The sequence below is a fragment of the Marmota monax genome, unplaced genomic scaffold (assembly GCF_021218885.2).
Source record: "Marmota monax isolate L192 unplaced genomic scaffold, Marmota_monax_Labrador192_F-V1.1 WCK01_AAM20220418_F8-fsc00012, whole genome shotgun sequence".
Lineage (NCBI taxonomy): Eukaryota > Metazoa > Chordata > Mammalia > Rodentia > Sciuridae > Marmota > Marmota monax.
The window spans coordinates 21,395,457-21,415,769 of NW_026695227.1; the positions used below are offsets into that span (position 1 = coordinate 21,395,457).

At 37.9% G+C, this 20,313-nt stretch overlaps 1 protein-coding gene across 14 annotated transcripts in view; it reads right to left on the reverse strand.

Annotated features, from left to right (window-relative positions):
• Kif21a (kinesin family member 21A) overlaps positions 1-13,170 on the reverse strand; it is a 145,660-nt gene extending 132,490 nt beyond the window's left edge. For 8 of the 14 annotated variants that reach the window (XM_046435977.2, XM_046435968.2, XM_058576450.1 and 5 more), the window contains exon 1: positions 12,786-13,169. In XM_046435977.2, coding sequence (XP_046291933.1) covers positions 12,786-12,829 — 44 coding nt within the window. In that variant the 5' untranslated portion in view covers positions 12,830-13,169. Of the gene's footprint in view, positions 1-12,785 lie in introns of all 14 variants that reach the window. The other 6 variants (XM_046435970.2, XM_046435964.2, XM_046435963.2 and 3 more) reach the window with 2 other exon arrangements.
• Between the last annotated feature and the right edge of the window lie 7,143 nt (positions 13,171-20,313).

Consider the following 20,313-nt stretch of genomic DNA (forward strand, 5'->3'; position numbering starts at 1 on the left):
AAATTACAATACTGTATCTCATAAAAAGTGTAAATATTATGTCAATAAAAAATAAATAAGGAGGAGCTGGGGTTGTGGCTCAGCAGCAAAGCACTCGCCTAGTACATGCGAGGCCCTGGGTTCGATCCTCAGCACCACAGAAACAAAAATAAATAAAATGAAGGTATTTAAAAAAGAAAGAAAGAATAAACAAATAAGGAACATAAAGTTAGAAAAAGAAAGGGGAGATCAACCAGCTCTTAGCAACTACTTGATAGATATTGAGTAAGATAATACTGTTGCCACAAAGCCCCAATGCTTTGTACCCTACAAGACAGGGCTGCCAGGAGTAGAGAACCAAAAAGCCAGGATGGCTACTTGATTTCAAAAATGAATATGCATAATTCCTTCTCATATTCTTTTTCTTCCCTACTTTCACCCCATTTTCAGTGATGCTGCTGTGAGAAAAAACATGCCTGACTCACCTAGATGTGCCAGTCCCATATAGAACAATTTCAGTGCGTGTACCAGTAGGTTGGCCTAGACTAGCACACAGTCTATGGGCTACTTTAGCAAAATAAGATGCCAAACTGTCACTGTATATATATTGTAAGGACACAGCAGAATCCAATAGGACATTTTGATATTAATGCAACATTAGGCACAATTCAGGACTGACCAAGAAGTTCCATTTCAAAGTGACAATCAACAGAGCTTTAGATATGGATTTAAAACTTCAAAGCTTCTTGACAAACTCATATATCTCTTTTGACCAAAATGTCATAGGAACACCTTGAGAATCTTTTTCATCAACTTAAATTTGGGGAAAATATCAATTTATTTTTGTTCATTAACACGTCTTATACAATATTAGCTAAGTTCATTCAACTTCTTAGTGAATTTTATGTGTTGGGGTGCATGCTTATATGTGTATATGTCAATTAATTTCATATCAAAATCACAGTTTCTTAATCTCAGGTGACTTTAGTCTCAAAACATACTGGAGTCTCCTCAGGTGACTTTAGTCTCAAAACATACTGGAGTCTCCTGGTGAAGAAAAGAGTAGTGCAATTAGCCTGTCCGGAGGCTGGGGTGACAAGGAAGTGAAGTGAGGTCCACAGGTAACCTAGACTAGATCAATGACAGCACATATATATTAGTGGTAACTCTCAGTTTTGAAGGGTTCACATTAGTTGAAGGAGATCCCAGATGAAATAAAAGAGGACAATTCTAGCCACAGAAAAGGGGCTTTTCATAATTCCACTTAATCAAATGTGTTTGGAATCTAGATAGGGGGAAAGGGACATAAGTCAGGAAACTAAGACAGAGGCCAAGTCTAGACAAATAAAATAAAACAAGAGATTAAAGGGAACGCTATGACCCAAAAGCACAGGCAAAATCAATAGTAAGTTAGCAGCAAAACAAATTTTAGAGTAATAGGTCATTGAGGCAAAAAACACTGCTGTTATTTACTTGTAGCTTTATATAGGTCTGACTCAAAAAACTCAGAGGAACTAAGTCTGCCCATTTAGGGCACCAATGACTCCATCTGAAAAAAAAGATAAGGAAAACAGAAATTCAAATGTAACATATAAAGAAGTCTCCTGATTTAGGTAGTGATATTCAACACTGTCATAGATTAGAATCACTCATGATAGTTCTTTAAAAAATGCTAATGACAATTATTTAACTAAAGACCAATGAACTCAGATTTTCTACAGTGGGGCAAGGCAGAGGCAGACACAATGCTTCAGTTTTTGCCTTTGTTTTTACTTATCCTATGATCTACTTAACCAGAGTTCAGAGTCAATGATGTCATTTTGATAAGTTACCTCTTCTTCTAGACAAAAAATGGTAACATCAAAAAAATGATAGTAATAATTATCATTTGGAAAAAGTTTACTAAGTGCCAATAATATAAGGGTTTTAACGCATTTCATTTAATTCTTACAACATATTAAGTAGGTATTATTTTCACTTATTTAGCTCATATAAGTTTTTAATATTTGTTCAGCTCCTATAGACATTGAATTAAGCATTATTTTCATTCATAATGATGTACTAAATGGGATGAAAATTTTGGAACATGGTTGGAGATAACTTTTACCACTATTAACAAATTTATACTGATTCATCCTCATGAATATCCAGTCCCTGCTTCTAAACAGCAACATTTATAGTAACTATAAAGGTTATAATAAAAAGTAGGAAAGCTGAGAAGTCCATCCAGGGACCAAACTCACAACTTTGTCCTTACTAGCAGCACACTGAAATCAAATGGACTTACATATCATACTATTCACAAGATACAATAACATATAATATCTTTATGACAATTTTTAAACAGAATGAGGTAGGATTCTAATATTGAAAGATATCAGACAAGCCAGTCACAGGTGACCCACACCTGTACTCCAAGCAACCCAGCAGACTGAGGCAAGAGGATCACAATTTCAAGACTAGCCTCAGCAACTTAGTAAATCTATGTCTCAAAAGCTAAAATGGGGCTAGGGATATAGTTCAGTGGTTAAGTCCCCCTGGATCCAGTCCCTAGTACCAAAAGAATAAAATAAAGATATAAAATAGACCACAAAAGTGGTATCAAAACATGCTCAAATTTAAAAGTGCAAAATCATCAAAAGCCCTTGAGTTACTCTGTTGAGAGCTACAATAACAGAACACATATAACATGTAAATTAAAAATTATGATGATTTATAGCATGCTAATATAAAATTAAGAACCAACTAAAGAACTCTGTCTCAAAGACAGCTGAATCTACTACAAAGGTAACAGAAGGTCCAATTATGCTTATGTAGCAAAGTAGATAAGAATATAATCAAGGAAAAATGGAATCTCTTGCCAATCTAAAGACAAGTTGGCAAACTAAAATTCAAAAGTATCATACTGTATTGACTAAATTGACACCCAAAGTGTCACAGATGTCACATTTAAATTAAGGAAACTTAAATGGCAGGCCAAATAACCAAGAATTAAATTTGTAATTTCAACTTTAATCAGCAGTTGACAACTTCCATTTTAGGGTAGGACAGATACAGACTAAATGACCAACAGGCAACCCAAACAAAAGAGCTTTAGATTGAACAGAGGGAAAAAAGAAAGCAAGCAAGCACCAATTTTCAAAGGTCATGGAATGATTATGGACCTGTGTTTGCTGTGTTTGGCTTACCATCTGTTGGTCAAATGTCTATAAAATTCTAATACATTATATCCTAATATAGATATAGGTAGTGAAAAGTTAATACTCAATATCAATGCAATACCAATGCTTTCTGAAAAGCATCCTCAGTACCACAACACTTGGTGAGCAACACTATCCCTCATTTTTTGATTCCAGGAAATAGTTGTTTACAGTCAGTGCTCATCAGTGCAAATGAGAACATTATCCAGAGTTGTAGGAGATAGCACAAGTCTTAGAATAATAAAATTAGTGTGCTTATTAAATAATAAAGGCTAGCCAATTATATTACTATTTGATATACTGAATTTAATACATAAAGTACAGAATCATAGAAATAAAGCATATGATATACAATATTTAGCACATTACTCAAAATTTCTGTATGCATAAAGTAGTGAACATTAGGCTACAATAGGGCATACATATATATGTATGTATATTGCTGTGTCATTCATAGTGGCTCAAATAATAGACACTCAAAAAAAAGAATAAATAACAAGTACGTTTAAAGCATTTTACAGATTCAAGTTATGGGTTACACATTAGAGAATGACTAATCCAATCGCTGGAGTCTGGAACATAACCAACATGCCCATGGTTGATTATACAAATTCATCTCTAATCGTATTACTACCAGGGTTTGTAAAATAAAAGGATTTTCCAGTGCTTTCACATGGTTGTCTCTTTTGATCCTTTCCCAAATGCACTGAAGTAGGTGAAGAACTGCCTAGCCAAGACCAAGTTCATCAGGGTAAGAATCCTGATTAAAACAGTTTTGTGACCATCCCGTGCTCATTGTATTACATCTCACTACCCTTAATAACTTTAATACCTCCAGTTTCTGTAATACTAGCACATAGTGGAAATTTAATAATTATGAAAAAAATAAATAAATTCTGATACAAAAAAGTAAATAAAATTAGAAGGAATACAAGTTCCAGATGCCCTATGCCTCATTAGTACTTTATATGATCACATCACTTAATTAACTATAGCTTGACTCTCCAAAGCCTCTTACTCCTCTTTGCTAAAAGAAAAAAAAGAACAAACTTATTTAGACAACCTCTGACATTGTAGCCATATAAGAGATTGTGAATATCTACTCTGAAAAACATATAATTTCCTTCATCATGTTCAGAGATTTGTGATACTGTCATGACAAAGTGACAGACACAACTCTCCAAAGTTAAGAAAAATGTCAAATCCAATTTCAAAAACTAAAATCTTAACTAAACAATAAGAGATCCAAAAGTAAGAAATAAATTGTCCTTGATTTTTTTAGCCTCTGCTAGGGTCTCATGATGCTTACCTTTCCACAACCACACTTGAACATTTTTCTTTGTTTTTTCCCTTTTACTGAAGAAACAGATGGAGTTGAAGAGTCATCCAAGAACACTGACTCTGTGGTTAATTCTTGAATGACTGTCAGTCTAATCTGGACATGTAGATATCTACTTGGTTCATGTCATAACCCCAATTTCCTTCATATGTTCTACTGTAATACTGCTGTCAATACATTATTACCTTCTTTTAAAAAAGAATATTCTATTTCAGAGACAAGAAGAATCATATAAGGAAGGGCTGTGCCCTGCTCCTCAAAGGCAAAAATTTCATGGGAAAAGTTTTTAAAAGCTCTGTGTAGAGTTGGAACATAGAAGACTTTTTGTATGACAGGCCTCTGCTACAATTAAAATGTGTCATAATCTTTATTCTCTCTGAAATAAAGAAAGAAAAGGAGGAGATGATTTAAAAATATAAGAACCACTAGTGAAGTAACATGGAAAAGAAGGTCATTTTATATATTTTTTAAAATTTTTACTGTTGGTTGTTCAAAACATTACATAGTTCTTGACATATCATATAAACCACCCAGATTTCTATGTCAAATTCCACTCTAGATTCTCATAAGCAAGCTTCACCCACCCCCACTTCCCAGCCACCTTCCCTATAGTGAGACCATTTTTACTGGCAGTGAGAGCATTAGAACTCATCTGTTAAATGAAACTTTTATGACTGTTTAAGGAATTCAAACCGTAGTTTCCCTCCCACACACTCTCCTTTTCTTTTTATTTTTCCTTCAATATTAAAGGGATTCTATTTCTGGGATGCCTGCTAGCAAAACATGAAGTCCTAGAAAATACAAAGCACTTATCAACAGAAAACAGGAGCTGCTAGTTTTGTAACCTCAAGCAATTCCTTCTACTTCTTCAGACCTCCATTGTCACCACTATCTCAAAAAAAGGGTGTGGGTGGGACCTTGACCAGCTAGTTCTTTCAAGGTGCCTTTTAGTTTTAAAACTATTTTGTCAATAATTACAGGGGTACTAAAAATTATGTTAACTATATAAATTTATTAAGTTTAAAAAAACACATTTGAGGACAAAGGAACCTCGAATATAATTCTTAAACATCCAGAAAGATCTTATAATAATCATAGAGTGTCATAAAAGAGTGTCATAAAAATTGTCCCCTTTGCTTGGCTGTCATTTGCTTCAAACAAAGCCTCAGCCATGAGAAAACTATTTTAATACTCTGAGAAGATTAAATAGTTAATCCACTAGGAAATTAGGATGAAAGACAGAATTCATAGATCTCGTTTTCAGAAGGAAATACTGAATAGAATAACAAACAAATTTGTCATGCCTAAAAATTATTCCAATGATACATAGTATACAAACACTGTCTGTTATCTGGCATGCATCTTCACTTTTCCTTCCTAATCTGAAACTTATACTATCAGGTAACATCTAATTTTGACAGAAAATAACCATTTCTAAGTGAAATTCTTACAGGTGAGTTGTATGTTACACATCTTGGGGGGAAACATCCATAATAACAAATATTCCAAGTCAATTTCTTTCAGAAAAAATGATGAGAATTGGAAGATTATAGTATTAACTAGATACTAAGATAATTTCTGCTTTCATGGCTTCACTAAACTGGAATTTCTAGTGCATCATTCACTACCCCATAATTATGCATCAAAATATTAACCAATTAGAAGGTAAGATGGCAAGAGCTCAAGGGGCAGTAATAATTAAACATGAAACCTTGCAGTTCCATGCAGTTCCAAATAATAAACAGATCCACCACACTTTTTAAACTTATTAAACCATATTTGAAGAAAAAGAATCATCTCATGTTTTATAATTAAATAATTTCATTGACTTCAACTCACATCATCTGCCAGCTCTTTGTCTCCTCTCTTTTATCTCTATTATGTTTAGAGCCTGATACAAAGGCATGCAGGTAAAATATGGATATCAAGTAGGACATAATGTCCTTATCCTCCTAATGCATAGGCTGTGGAGTTCAATTATTGTATGAAATATATTTGAAAGCAGGGCACAATTTAAAAAAAAAAAAAAATGTTTGAGCCGGGTGCAGTGGCACATGCCTGTAATCCCAGTGTCTGGGAAGACTTAGGAGGATCATGAGTTCAAAGCCAGCCTCAAAAATGACAAGGTGCTAAGCAACTCAGCGAGACCCTGTGTCTAAATAAAATACAAAATAGCGCCGGGAATGTGGCTCAGTGGTTGAGTGCCCCTGAGTTCAATCCCTGGTACCCACCCCCCAAAAAAAAAATAAATAAATAAATAAATAAAAGTTTGAACAACATCAAAAAATGCTAGCTGGGTACAATAGCGCATACCTGTAATCCCAGCAACTAGGGAGGTTAAGACAGGAGGATTCCAAGTTCAAAGCCAGCCTCAGCAATTCAGCAAGGCCCTAAGCACATTAGCAAGGCCCTGTCTCAAAATAAAACACACACACAAAAGGGCTGGAGAGGTGGCTCAATGGTTAAGCGCCCCTGGGTTCAATCCCTGGTACCAGAAAACAAAACAACAACAAAATGCTGTTGCAAAACAATAAGAAAGCCAAGAGCAGCAGGGAACACCTATAGTCCCAGTGACTTGAGGGGCTGAAGCAGGAGGACCTCAAGTTCCAGACTAGCTAACTTAGTGAAACCTTAGGTAACTTAATGATCTTTTCTCAAAATCAAAAATAAAAACAGCTGGAGATGTAGCTTTGTGAGAAAGAGTCCCTGGGTTCAATCCTCAATGCCAAAATGAAAAAGAGAAACATTAAAAAAACAAACTATTACATTTCATTTCTAGTTTGTGCTGTTGGTTCTATTTTGTGTTAGTTCTAACACATTTTGTGCATTTAAACAGCCTTGTTCTGTTAGGTATAAGCTCTGTTGAAGCAAGGACCATGTGTGTCATGTGTTTGGCAGTAGGAAAGGGTCTAGTTCACAGTATGCACTTCATAAATATTTGATACATGAAGGAACAAACAAATAGCCAAACACCAAATAACCATCTGTTTCCATGAACTAAATGTTACCTGGAAGCCTTGCTCATCTACATTTTCTAAACATTACATTGTTTCAAATGACTTTCTTTACATGTATAGTTAATGTTTCAGTCTGAAATGTTTAGTAAGTAAAATGTTTTTAAAACATTTGGAAATACATTTGAGAACATAGTAATAGATTTCAGAAACCTAAGTTTGAGTTCCAATTCCAATACTTAGTGATGCAGAAGCCCTGAAGAGATCGATCACCCAGTGTATTTGAGACTCACTTTTTCCTCTGTGAAATAAAGATAATATCTGTCCAGGCTACCTCATAGGATTTTAGTAAAAGTTAAATAAAAAATCATTCATTATCACAAACAGAATGAGAAAGGGATCATAACCACCTTAATATTTCTTTCCTAGTAACAAAAGAAGCTCAAGCCAAAATAGGAAAAATCCAGTTGGAAGTGTTAAAATAATTCCCTCCTGGTCAACAGTGAGGTATCATCAGCACCAACAGTTAGACTAACAACAACAATTATAATTGCACTTAATACATGGCATGCACAAAGATCTGATAACCTTTCTTAGCTTTAGGATGCCATCACAGCATGGAAGAAAGCACAGGGAGGTCACATTGCAAATGAGTGCCAATGACAGATCTAAAACAGCTTCTGATGGTCCAACCAGATCTTAAGGTTGTTGAGCAGTGCTACTTCTTAAAAGTGCTTCAGTAAGGTAAAAATACAGCAAACTGAAACACACACTAGATTACATTATACACTAACCAAAACCCACCTTCAAGGATACATAGTTGTGCCAAAGCCAAGCAAGGAAATTTTTGTTACCCGACACAATAACGTGTAAACACAATGGTACTTCCTGTGTCTTCATTTTTAGCCAGCTCTCAACATATTTTGCAACCTAAAGATCTTGAAAAAATTTACAAATTTGTTGTGTCAGGCTTCACAGAAAGGGGAACGAACATGTCATCCCATGTCTTAGATTTTCAACTCAAAATGTTTAATTGATTTTATCACTTTGAGTTAACCGACTAGTTCTAAAGTCAGTATGCTTCGATAATGAGAATATACACTATACTTCATTGTTCACTGTTGTTCATGATGTCCATCTAAGCATCTGTTCAGCTTATTTTCTAGGAAATCAGCCACCATATTGAGTCTACAATCAATGCCTTTGTAATCCTATTCACCTTAAGAAAAAACTATTGCTATTAAGTCTATTTTGCATATATGTACATACATATATATATTACATATATGTATATTTGGAGGGGTAACAGGGATTGAACTCAGGGGCACTCAACTAGTGAGCCACATTTTCAGCCTTACTTTGTATTTTATTTAGACACAGGGTCCCACTGAGTTGCTTAGCACCTTGCCATTGTTGAGGTTGCCTTTGAACTCGTGATCCTACTGTCTAAGCCTCCTTCAGAATGCCTTTGAAATCCAGTGTATGTGTTAAAATAAGAGCACATGTCAAATTAGAGATAAAATTTTCTTGAGAAATATGTTATCAGCACTTAGATTTCATGAACTTTACAACTGAAAAAGTAAAATCAGAGATTGGGATGGTAGCTCAGTGGTAGAGTGCTCACCTAGCATGTATGAGTCACTGAGTTTGACTCTCAGCACCGCATATAAATAAATAAAAATAAAGGTCCACCAACAACTAAAAAAGAAAAGTTTTTTTTTTTTTTTTTTTTTTTTTTAAAGTAAAACCACATAAACCAATTTATTTCAAGCATACTTAAAAGTTTGTAGTAACTGGGGCTGGGGCTAGGGCTGATTGTACAGCAGTAGCCTAGTACAAGTGAGGCCCTGGGTTCCATCCTCAGCACCACATAAAAATAAATAAATAAAATAAAGGTATTGTGTCCAACTACAACTAAAAAATAAAATATTAAAAAAAATTCTAGTAACTGGATTAAAGAATAGTTTTTAATTTTAAATTAAATTAAATTAAATTTTTAGTTCCTTAATCATAATTCAGGAGCTCAACAGCCACATGATGTTGGACAACAGGACTGTATTCTGAATCCATACCTACTGCAATGAAAGATGTCATGCAGAACACCTGAAATATACTCTGCAAAATATATTTTCAGAAATTCAATTCAAAATGTTCTCCTTGGTTTGGTGCAGTGGTGCAGGTCTATAATCCCAGTGATTCAGGAAGCTGAAGCAGAAGGATTCCAAGTTCAAGTCCATATGTTCAACTGGGCAACTTAATAAGATCCTGTCTCAAATTAAAAAAAATAAAAAGAACTGGGGATGTAGCTCAGTGGTAGAGCATTTCTGGGTTCAATCACTGGTACCACAATAGGGGAAAAATATGTTCTCCCTAAATGAGAAATGTCTTAATGTCTTTTTCCTAAAATCTTATATGATCCAAGCACTTACTTTGAAAAACTCATACTAGAGTCATCAGCTTTAACATACTGGTAAGTCTCTACATCTAATAAAACACAAGCCTTCATGACATTCAGTGCATATAAACAGTCAACTGTTATTACATTATTCACTGATGGCAAAGGGTAAGTCAAATATCTCGTTGATAATGTGCATAGATAGAAAATTTTGTGTTCATTTATTTATCCTTCTGTCAAAGCTTGCCACAAATTAGAGAGAAGGATGGGAAGATGTTAGAAAGATTCTGAGGGAATATTTCAATTGATTTAAGTTCAGGTCCTCTCTTTTTTGAGCTCTACCTTTTCTAGTAATGTCAAGATTTGAATAATGTGTCAAAGCCACTCATTTGTAATTGAACTAATACAGTTCCAGGAAAAAGCACTTGACCTTAAGCTAAATAAAATTTGCAACACAGGTTCTTGCTTCTCACCTATACAGGGTTAATGATTAAGAACTTGGGCTATAGAGTCAAGCCCTTTGGGTTGGAACCCTATGTCTTCCATTTGCTACCATTTTGACTTGATTATCTTTCTGTGCCCCATGAGTAAAATGGCCATACAAATAACAGGACCTAAGTCATATAGTATTATGATAAATTAATAAGATTTTCACATGATATAAAACATCTCAATAAACTTTTGTTCTTCGCAGTACAAGGAATTGAATCCAGGGGTGCTCTACTACTAAGCTACATCATTCCTAGTCCTTTTCATTTTTTTATTTTGAAACAAATCAAGATAAGTTCCAGAGGCAGACCTCCTTCTTGTGATCCTCTTGCCTCAGCCTCCTAAATAGCTGAGATTACAGGCATTAACCACCATGCCCAATTACAATATAAAATACCATAACATACATCCTGATTCTAATACATGGTATATGTGCAATTACTATTACTATTTTAGCTTAGAACTCAGAATAACAGAGATGGGATATATGTTCAATAAATATTTAAGTGAATAACATATGTCCAAGCACTTTATAAATAGTAAAATGCTAGGTAAGCATAAACAAAAAAAAAATTTATCCTATATAAAGTAAGTTTAGAGAATAGCTCTGTTCAGACCAAAGAACAATGTATTTAATGGGAAAATATCCCCAATTTTGCCAAAGTGAATCTTCACAATGTGGCTTACTAAGTTCTGTTAAAGTTTTGATAAAATCTTTTCCCCAAAATCAGATCCATACTCATTTGTCTAAAAAGTGCTAACATACCAAAGCCAAATATAAGTTATTTATTAGTTAATATTACTTTAGGTTCATCCATGGCTCTGCTCACCTCTGCTAGAAGGCATACCAGAATATACACATAAAAAGCTCAAGTCTCTAAATATGTTTTTTCTCAAGGATAAATTTTCTGTTTTTATTAATATTCCATGACCAGATCTTTTAACAAAACTGCCTATTACTGGCATTCCAGTCTTTTTTCCCCAGCAGGGTACAGTCATTAATCTGTATTATAAGGCCAAAAGAAAGGTAGTAACTGTGAAGAGGAGAAACAAGCTAACAATGGATAAGTAGCCCTGGAATAACCAAAAGGCTGACTTAAAACTTCAAAGCTTTGTAACAGGTGATTCTAAACAGTCATAAAACTGTCACCTCCATGGGTGGTAATTTCCTCCTATGTAAAATAAGGATATATTTTTTAAATCTTTCAAATTCATGCTATTATTTAAGTTGAATAAGATACAAAGTATATAAAACTGCCATTTCTATGCCTAATGAAGATCTGTCACCAAAAATTTGTCGCTAAAATGACAACTATAGAAATGTTTACATGATGAAATTTTAAAAATGATTTTCCAGAAAGGTACAAGAGTGGAAGATTTTTAGTGAATTCTGAATTTCCTGGGGGTATATAATCCAGAAAGTACAAATAAAGAGAAATGAATTAACAATGGGATACCAGAGCAGTGAAAAAAGCCACGCACTTGCTCTATGATGAATGCTTCATTAATTTTTTAAACACTGTGATGATGTTGCAATTTTCCAAGAGCAACTGTCAGAGGTCTTTCCTTTTGATATGTATCACAACAGTCTAAATTACATTGAATACTAGTGTATCTGTCATTGACCAAAATGCAATTTTGATGTATCTAGTGTTTCAAAGTTCACACCCACGCATGTATAATGTTACTGTTATATTGTACCTGCTATGCTTACCTGCAGGATATTTCACCCAGTCACCCATTTAACCCGTGATCTTGCTGAATAATTTTCTTCCCTGTATAGATGTATCACGGGTGAATTTTACCTTAAATACGACTCCTATTCCAACACCTAAGAGGCCAGATCTGTCTCAGGCCCACATACTGTGTGCATCTAGTTCCCTGGGATGCTTACTAAGATGTTCCATTTGCACGGACTTCCAGAACCCGAGTGGGCTCACCGCGGGCTCCGCGATCTCAAGCCCTGTCAGTCTGATGCTTTGTCTCCTGCCTCAGAAGGCCAGAGCTGCAAGCACACGTATGACAGACACTCTATAATAATAAAAAGAGCACCACAGTCCAGCAGAGAGGCAGCTCCTCCAGGCAACGCCAAGCAGGCGATCGCCCGAGGAGGCCAAACCTGAGGCGATTGTTCCTCTGGTGCCGGACCCAGCTGGGGCGGACTGCGCCCGCTTCTTCCCCGGAGGGGTCAGGACGCCCCCGGGGACCCGCGCCACACAGCCGCCGACCACCTGCAAACGCCCACCTCATGACGGCGGCCAAGCGCACCAGGCCAGCGGGGACCCGCTGCCTCAGTTTCCACAGCGGCCGCGGCGGGCCAGACGTCACTCAGGTCACACACGGCAGCCGGTGCCCTGGCCACAGCAGGTCCTCCCCGCGCCCTCTGCCCTTGGACAGCCCACCGCCCGCTATCCGGTGCTCGTCCTCACCTGACAGCCACCCGCACGGAGCTCTCGTCTGGGGCGCCCCACATGCTGGCGGCGGGCGGCGGCGGGGTCCTTGGGCCTCTGCACCGCAGAACTGAGGCGCCGCCGGAGCCGCGGCGCTCGGGCGCTGGAGGCTGGGGCGGTAGGGGGCGGCCGGCTCACCTCCGCCGCGCTACAGCCATGTTGGGCGACTGAATGGAAAGGTGGCGGCGGCGCTGAGGCAGCAGGAGGAGGAGGTGATTCACCGCTCGCGGGCGCCCGCCCCTTCTCCCCGGCTCATCCCCCAGATTCTGGGGCGGGGACGTAGCGCACTTGAATGGCTAGTGCGGCGGCCCGGGAGCGAGCAGGCCGCCGGCGGCCTCCTGGCGGCCAAGTAATGCGCCCTGCCCCCTCCGACGGGGACGCGGCCTCCCAGCGGCAGGCCAGGGGACTCCACGCCCGCCGGGGTGCTCAGGGCTCCGCGCCCCGCACTGCGTCAGCGACGGCCGCAGAGCCGGGCCCCACCTCGCCCTCCCCCAGCCTGCGCCCCGCCCTGCCCTCAGCTGGGCACTGCCTGGCGCTGCTGGGCAGCTAGGCGCGCGGGGGAGGGTGCCCGCCCCAATGCCCACGCCCGCGGGCGACCGGCCGGTGCGCCCTTCCAGGCTCTTCTGTGAAGCAGCCAGTGCACGTCCTGGCGCCTGTGTCTTTTCTAAAACCAAAGCTGGATTCACCCGCGCGCCAGGAACCAACCAGCTGCTGCTCTGGATCTGCTTTGTTTCCACCGTAGCCCTATTGTCTTCTTTTCATCTTGGACTTTGACCCCCTTCCCTAGCCCCACACTGGACACCCTCCCTCCCTGGAGTCAGTCATTCATGCTAAACTGGCTCCCTGGTCTGTCCCCTGTCTCTGGACAGCTGGGCTGTTTTGCAGCCCAGCGCCCATTTACCAGCTCGTGTGGAATATGGAAATGATTTACTCTCAGATTCCTGAATGCGTTTCTGTTCAGTCATCTGTGCACTGGTAAATGAACTACACCCTGGTACTGCCAAGTGTTCCCATAACTGAATATCGATCAAAACAACTGTGTAGTAAATCCTTCCGAGCTGATTTTCTTTCCCTGTTGGACCTCAAAAAGCGCCTCCCAATCCCAGGATTCTATCCACACTGTTCAATTGTGGTTTCTCCTTGTCACTATTGTCCTTCCACATGCCTTTACATAGCTCTGTGGAAACAGCCTTTATTAGCTTTGCCACAGAATATCTTTTGTAGACTGCCCCATACATATCTATAAATAAACATGTGGGTTCACACAAAACAGTATAACAGTTTAAATGGCACTATTCAAATAAAGTCACTGCCCAAGTACATAAAATCATATACCTCATCGTCCTACTCAGCGTTACAGCAGCGTGGGTCAGAGGAGGCAGCACACCTTGGGACAAAAAAGAAGTGTTATGATCTAAACCCATGGAAAGGTCCATGGGGTGTATAATTATAGATAGTTTTAATTTTATTCTGTCCCTTATTCTTGCTATCCTTAAATTATAACAGACACATAAATGGGAAGTAAAGAGAGCAGTGATGGTGAATATCCTTTTATAGACCAAATTGGTGACAAAAACTCTCCTCTGGCTACCCTCTGGAGAGCCTTCCCTAGCCTCAATATTTATCCATCAACACATCAGAGCCTCATTTCACCCTGCCCTGGCAAGTCCATGTCAGGGTGGATCTGGACAGGCCACTTTGTCTCTTGGATTGGTATAAGGAAGGCAAGAAGAGCAGAGGACATTTATCAAGAAAACTAAAAGAAATGTGTATAATTTAAAATGTTTTAAAGTTCCCATTAAAATGGCACTATTACATATCTATCTCAGAAAAATCTGTCACAAACAGATGTCTGCAGGAACTGGGCAGGTGAAGCAGGCAAAGACGAGGATCGCCTTCCAAAGGCAGTGGCCATTCTCAGTTGTGGCTGAGCATTGCTGAAAGGTGAACCCTGTCCTGTGCTGCCACATTTTTTGTTTGTTTACTGTGCTTATTGCTCCTCAAGTGAGAAAGAAAAATCAAATCTTTACATGAAAACTCCATTTTAAACATCCACAACTAATTCAGCAAAATATTTAAATATCATGTAAACCATTCAAAATATATCTGAGGTCAATTTCATTCCCAAGTCACCAGGCTGAAAATTTGGCCAAAACATTAGTACTGATAATAGCTGTGGCTTTGAGTTCATATTGTGCATGGTTTCAGCAAGAGGCAGTGTAAAAATTCTGATTCAGTGATTTTCTCCCAAATGTCAAAAGTTGTAAAGTTAACAACCCATATTGTATTATTTATTCCAGATTCCTTTACAGTTGCTATAACACCTTTCCTTATGGTTCATCTAATTAATTAATTATCTTAATTTGAAGAAAATTCCAAGGACAGAGCTTTCACTACAGTCATTCATACACACACACACACACACACACACAAACACACACACTACAGTCTGATTCAGTCAATGGAAGTTATGATAGAAGGATGATGAGTTCAAGCTCGAAGGGTAAGGAATTCAGCTATATACTGCCCAGGATGGTCTGTCTCGAGTCCACTCTTGCCTCCACACTGAAGGATAAAGCAAGTCATTTCCTTGCCTTAAACTTTTCAATGGCTACCTAACACAAGCAGAATAAATTCCTCCAAACTTTAAGGCCCCTTGTACTCTGGCCCCTCCCAACTCTGACCTCATCTCTTCACACTCTAATCCTTACCCACCACCCTTTGGTGATACTGGTATTTTACTTCTAGAACACACAAATTTCTATCCTTCCTAGAATCTTTTTACTAGTTTTCCCTGTATCTGGAATGTTCCTTTTCCTGACCTTCTCATGATTTACTCATATTGGTCTTTTTGGTATCAAATTAAATGCTGTATCCTCAGGGAGGCCTCTCCTGATCACTAGTTGAAAGCATCACCCCAACAAAGGCCAGCTACACAAATTGCACTACCCAGTTGAAAATAGAGATTCAGGGTATCTTGTTAGAAAAGCAGAATAAAAACACTATTAAATGTACAAAAATATAAGCTTTTTTCCTTCCTTCTAGGCTCTCTCTTAGATTGTTATTATGTTTTGCTATTTAACATCATTCTCTATAAAGAAAAATGAAAATTTTAGATTACTTCCATGAATTTTACCATTCATTTTTATATTGTACAATGCTAGTTTAAAATGTGAATATAATGCACAAATGTGAAATCATAAAAATTGTACAATTTCTATTTTCAAATTCAATTATGCACATTTATTTCTTAAGTGCACAGTAGAACTTTGCACAAAAGTAGCGCAACTTTTTAGTCACTGTGTCTGTATACACATGTGTGTGTTTGTGTGTCTGTCATTTGTTCTTTCAAGTTTTCTACCCCTAAGCTATATCCTCAGCCCTTTCACTTTTTGATACATGTTCGTTCTCCTAACATTTGTCTTACAGATAAGAAATAAAGAACTGAAAAGAAAATAAACTACTTTTCCCTTTTCTTTTTGTCCATCACTTTCAGAATCAGTGGTTGGCTGACTACTGCAGGAAGTAATGGTTGCTGTGTTTTTTAAAATACTATTGTCTTATTTATGCATGGGAAGCAGCTTCTCAGAGAAGGATGGCCTCTTAATATGCCAGCATCCCAGTTCCTCAGTCGTACACCCTACAATTACCTCAGCCTATGACTTGCTTTGAATCTCCCTGAACTCCACATCATGGGGGTCAACCATAATTCTGTGTTTTGGGGGGATCACAAATACTACATAAGTTTCATGATTTAGATGTAAAGTATCCACCAAAATCTCCTGTGTTAATGAAGGAACATTCAGAGGTAAAGTGATTGGACTGTAACCTGATCAATTCATCCTAATTTGAATGGCTGACTGGGTAGGAGAATGCGTTCTGGAAATGTTGTTCTCCCATTGCCCCCACCCTTGTGTGTGTCTCCCCCCTCTCCCACCTCCTGCCATGAGCTGAGTCGCTTTCCTCAGCTAGGCCCTTCCCACATGTTGTGCTGCCTTACTTTGGCCCCAGAACAATGGAGTTGGTCATCTTCAGACCGACACCTCTGAAACTGTGAGCCCATAATAAACTTTTCCTCCTTTAAGTTGTTCTCATTGGTGTTGTGGTCACAGTGAGGAAAAAGACAACTAAAACAATAAGAATAGGACACCAGAAATGGAGGACACATATGTCCTCTGCTAACAAGCATATGCTCCGATATCTTCTCACTTAAAACCCAAGGCCACAGATAAAATTAAGAATCACAAGAGAGTGACAACAGCACTGAACCAAGAATAGGACCCTTCTAAGCACAAAACTGTGACCACAACGATCATTTGCCCAGGAGCTGGTGCTGCACTCTCAGCTGCATCACTATTTTTATTTCTTCTTATCTCTTATCACTAGCTAATGTTTTCTTGGTTTAGTTGTTGTTGTTTATTATCTTCATCCCTCCACTTGAGCATAAGCTCAAAGATAGTAAGGACTATTTCTATTTTTTAAATTAATTCTTTTTAGTTATATACAGCACCAGAAAACAACCTGTCATTATCACAAAAGCATGGAATACAACCCTCTCCAATTCAGTTCCCAGATCTCCTTTGCCATCTCTACCTCCATTTCACCAATTCCTCTTCAATCCATTTAGTTTTCTTTTCCTTTTTTTTTTTTTTAAATTAGTGCCCTGTTGATACACCCAATGCTGGGACCTACAATGCCACATGCATGCATGCACACAGGAAAGTTCAGTCACATTCATTCTACTGTTCCTGCCTTTTCTTGTCCTTCTTCATCATCCTCAGTCCCCTGGACTACTCTCTTGATCTTTTCTCTATTTTGATTAAATTCCCCTCTCCCCTTTATTCTCTCTCTCTCTTTCTCTGTTTTTACATTTTTACCACCCTCCCTCACTTATTTTAGATTAGCTTCTTCATATCACAGAAAACATTCAACATTTGCTTTTTGGAGACTGGCTTACTTCATTTAGCATGTTAGCTTCCAGATCCATCCATTTACTGGCAAGTGACATAATGTCATTCTTTTTATGGCTGAGTAATATTCCATTGTATATACATACCACATTTTCTTTATTCATTCGTCTGCTGAGGGGTACCTAGGTTGTCTCCATAACTTGACTGTTGTGAATTGTGCTACTGTAAACATTGATGTAGCTACATCACTGTAGTATGCTGACTTTAAATCTTTTGGATATACACCAAAGAGTGGAATAACTGGGTCATATGGTGGTTTTATTTCTAGTCCTTTGAGGAATCTCCATACTGGTTTCCAGAGTAGTTGTACCAATTTTCAGTCCCTCCGGCAATGTATGAATGTAACTTTTTACCCCACATCCTCTCAAACATTTATTTTTCCTTGCATTGATAATTGCCATTCTGACTGGAATGAAATGAAATATCAGTGTAGTTTTGATTTGTATTTCCCTAATTGCTAGAGATGTTGAACATTATTTTGATATATTGTTGACCATTTGTATTTCTTCTTTTGAGAAGTATCTGTTTAGTTCTTTTGCCCATTTATTGATTGGGTTGTTGTTGTTTTATATACTTCCTTAACAATACTCTTAAAGCACAAGAAATAAAATAAAAATTATAGGTGGGACAGCACAAGATCAAAAAGCTTCTGCACAGCAAAGGAAACAATTAAGAGTATAAAGAGAGAGCCTACCTAATGGGAAAAGATCTTTACCACTTGCTCCTTAGATAGGGCATAACATCCAGAATATACAAGAACTATTTCTGTTTTACTCACCAGTATTTCTGTAGATCCCTCAACACTGTCTAGCACATAGTATGCATCATTAAATATTAGCTGGATGACTTATGTGACTTTTAACAAGATATGAGACCTAATTCTCTACTGCTTTTACATAAGTAATGCATTTCTTACCATATGGAGTTATTTGGGGCAAAGGAAGAGCTTTACGTGCTCCTACTTAGTGCACAATAAACTACTAGCTAATTATATTAATAATGATTGCAAACAGAATGCTTTTAAAAGCAAGTACAGATGCTGCAGCTGCACCTGTCTATGATACAAAGATTTATTCCAGCACACCCTAAACAAGCAGCCAAAAAGAAGCTACAACATGCACTGGGGTAAAGACCTCACCAGTGTTCTCCCTCTAGGCCATCTACCCCATGCTTTTCTGGTTTCCACATTCTGATAAGTCATTAAAAGTTATTTGGTTCTTCCTTTTTGCTGCTAGCAAAAGATTAAAAGAAAAAGTTCTGATTACAACTCCGTATGCAAACAAGTGGTTTTGAAGAAGCATGCCTAGGCAACCATCTCCCCAGAAATCTGTTTGAAAAAATCTTTAGGAAGCTTACCTTTAATGGCACCATCAGAAATGTGAGTCTTTCTTCAGTGATCCTTTTTGTTTTGTGCATTTTTCCCATTACTAATAATGAAAAACGTTTTTAGGACTCCTCCACCATGCAGTACATTATGCTAGATGCTTGACATTCATTATTTCACTTATTTTCTCCATGACCCTTGAAGGTGGGTACAATTATTATCTCCAAATTACATGTATGAGGGAACCGAGAAGCCTTTCCAACAATTCTGTTAAAACCTTGTCTAGGGCTGGGGATGTGGCTCAAGTGGTAATGCGCTTGCCTGGCATGCATGCAGCCTGGGTTCGATCCTCAGCACAACATACAAACAAAGATGTTGTGTCCGCCGAAAACTAAAAAATAAATATTAGAATTCTCTCTCTCTCTCTCAAAAAAAAAAAAAAAATCTTGTCTATATTTCAGACCCACTGTATTTTTTTTAAATCACCTTTCTTCATACCTTTTACTGATTTCACTTCTCCACTGGACCACATATGACTTTCCCTTTGCCAAATCTTCATTGCATTTTGCGGTTGCATTTCTTTGTTGTAGGGGTGATGATCATTTTCTAAGTCCTCAACTAGACTGCAAATTTCTAGATGTTAGAATTTATGGAAAACCCATGAGGCAACAGTACTTTTTTTGTTGTTGAATAAGTAAATCAGTGGTTACCAAAAGAAGGACATGTTATGTTTTGATTTCAACACAAAGCAAATTTTCATCATAGATAAGCTGTTGCATACTGATTATAGTTCTCAACAAGACTGCTTCCAGACCATGAAGTCTACTAAAGATGTCATTCAAGTACTTATGAAGAAAACCACAGCACCTGAGATTCTGTAACTAACAAAAGTAAGCAATACTCCTATAATTTTGGAGATGAAAGACCTTTTACCATTCCAATCACTGTGTTCATTTTAGAGTTAAGGAACTGAAAGAATTGATGACTGCCACCAGTTTCCCCCATTCTCCAACAACACACACACACACAAACACACACACAAATACATATACACACAAATGAGTACTCAGTAAATTGGTAGCACAGCTAAATTAAAATTCAAGCATCTTTGCTCCCTGTCCTGGGCTCTTGGTCATTTTTTTTTTTTTTTTTAGAGAGAGAGAGAGAGAATTTTTTTAATATTTATTTTTTTAGTTCTCGGTGGACACAACAT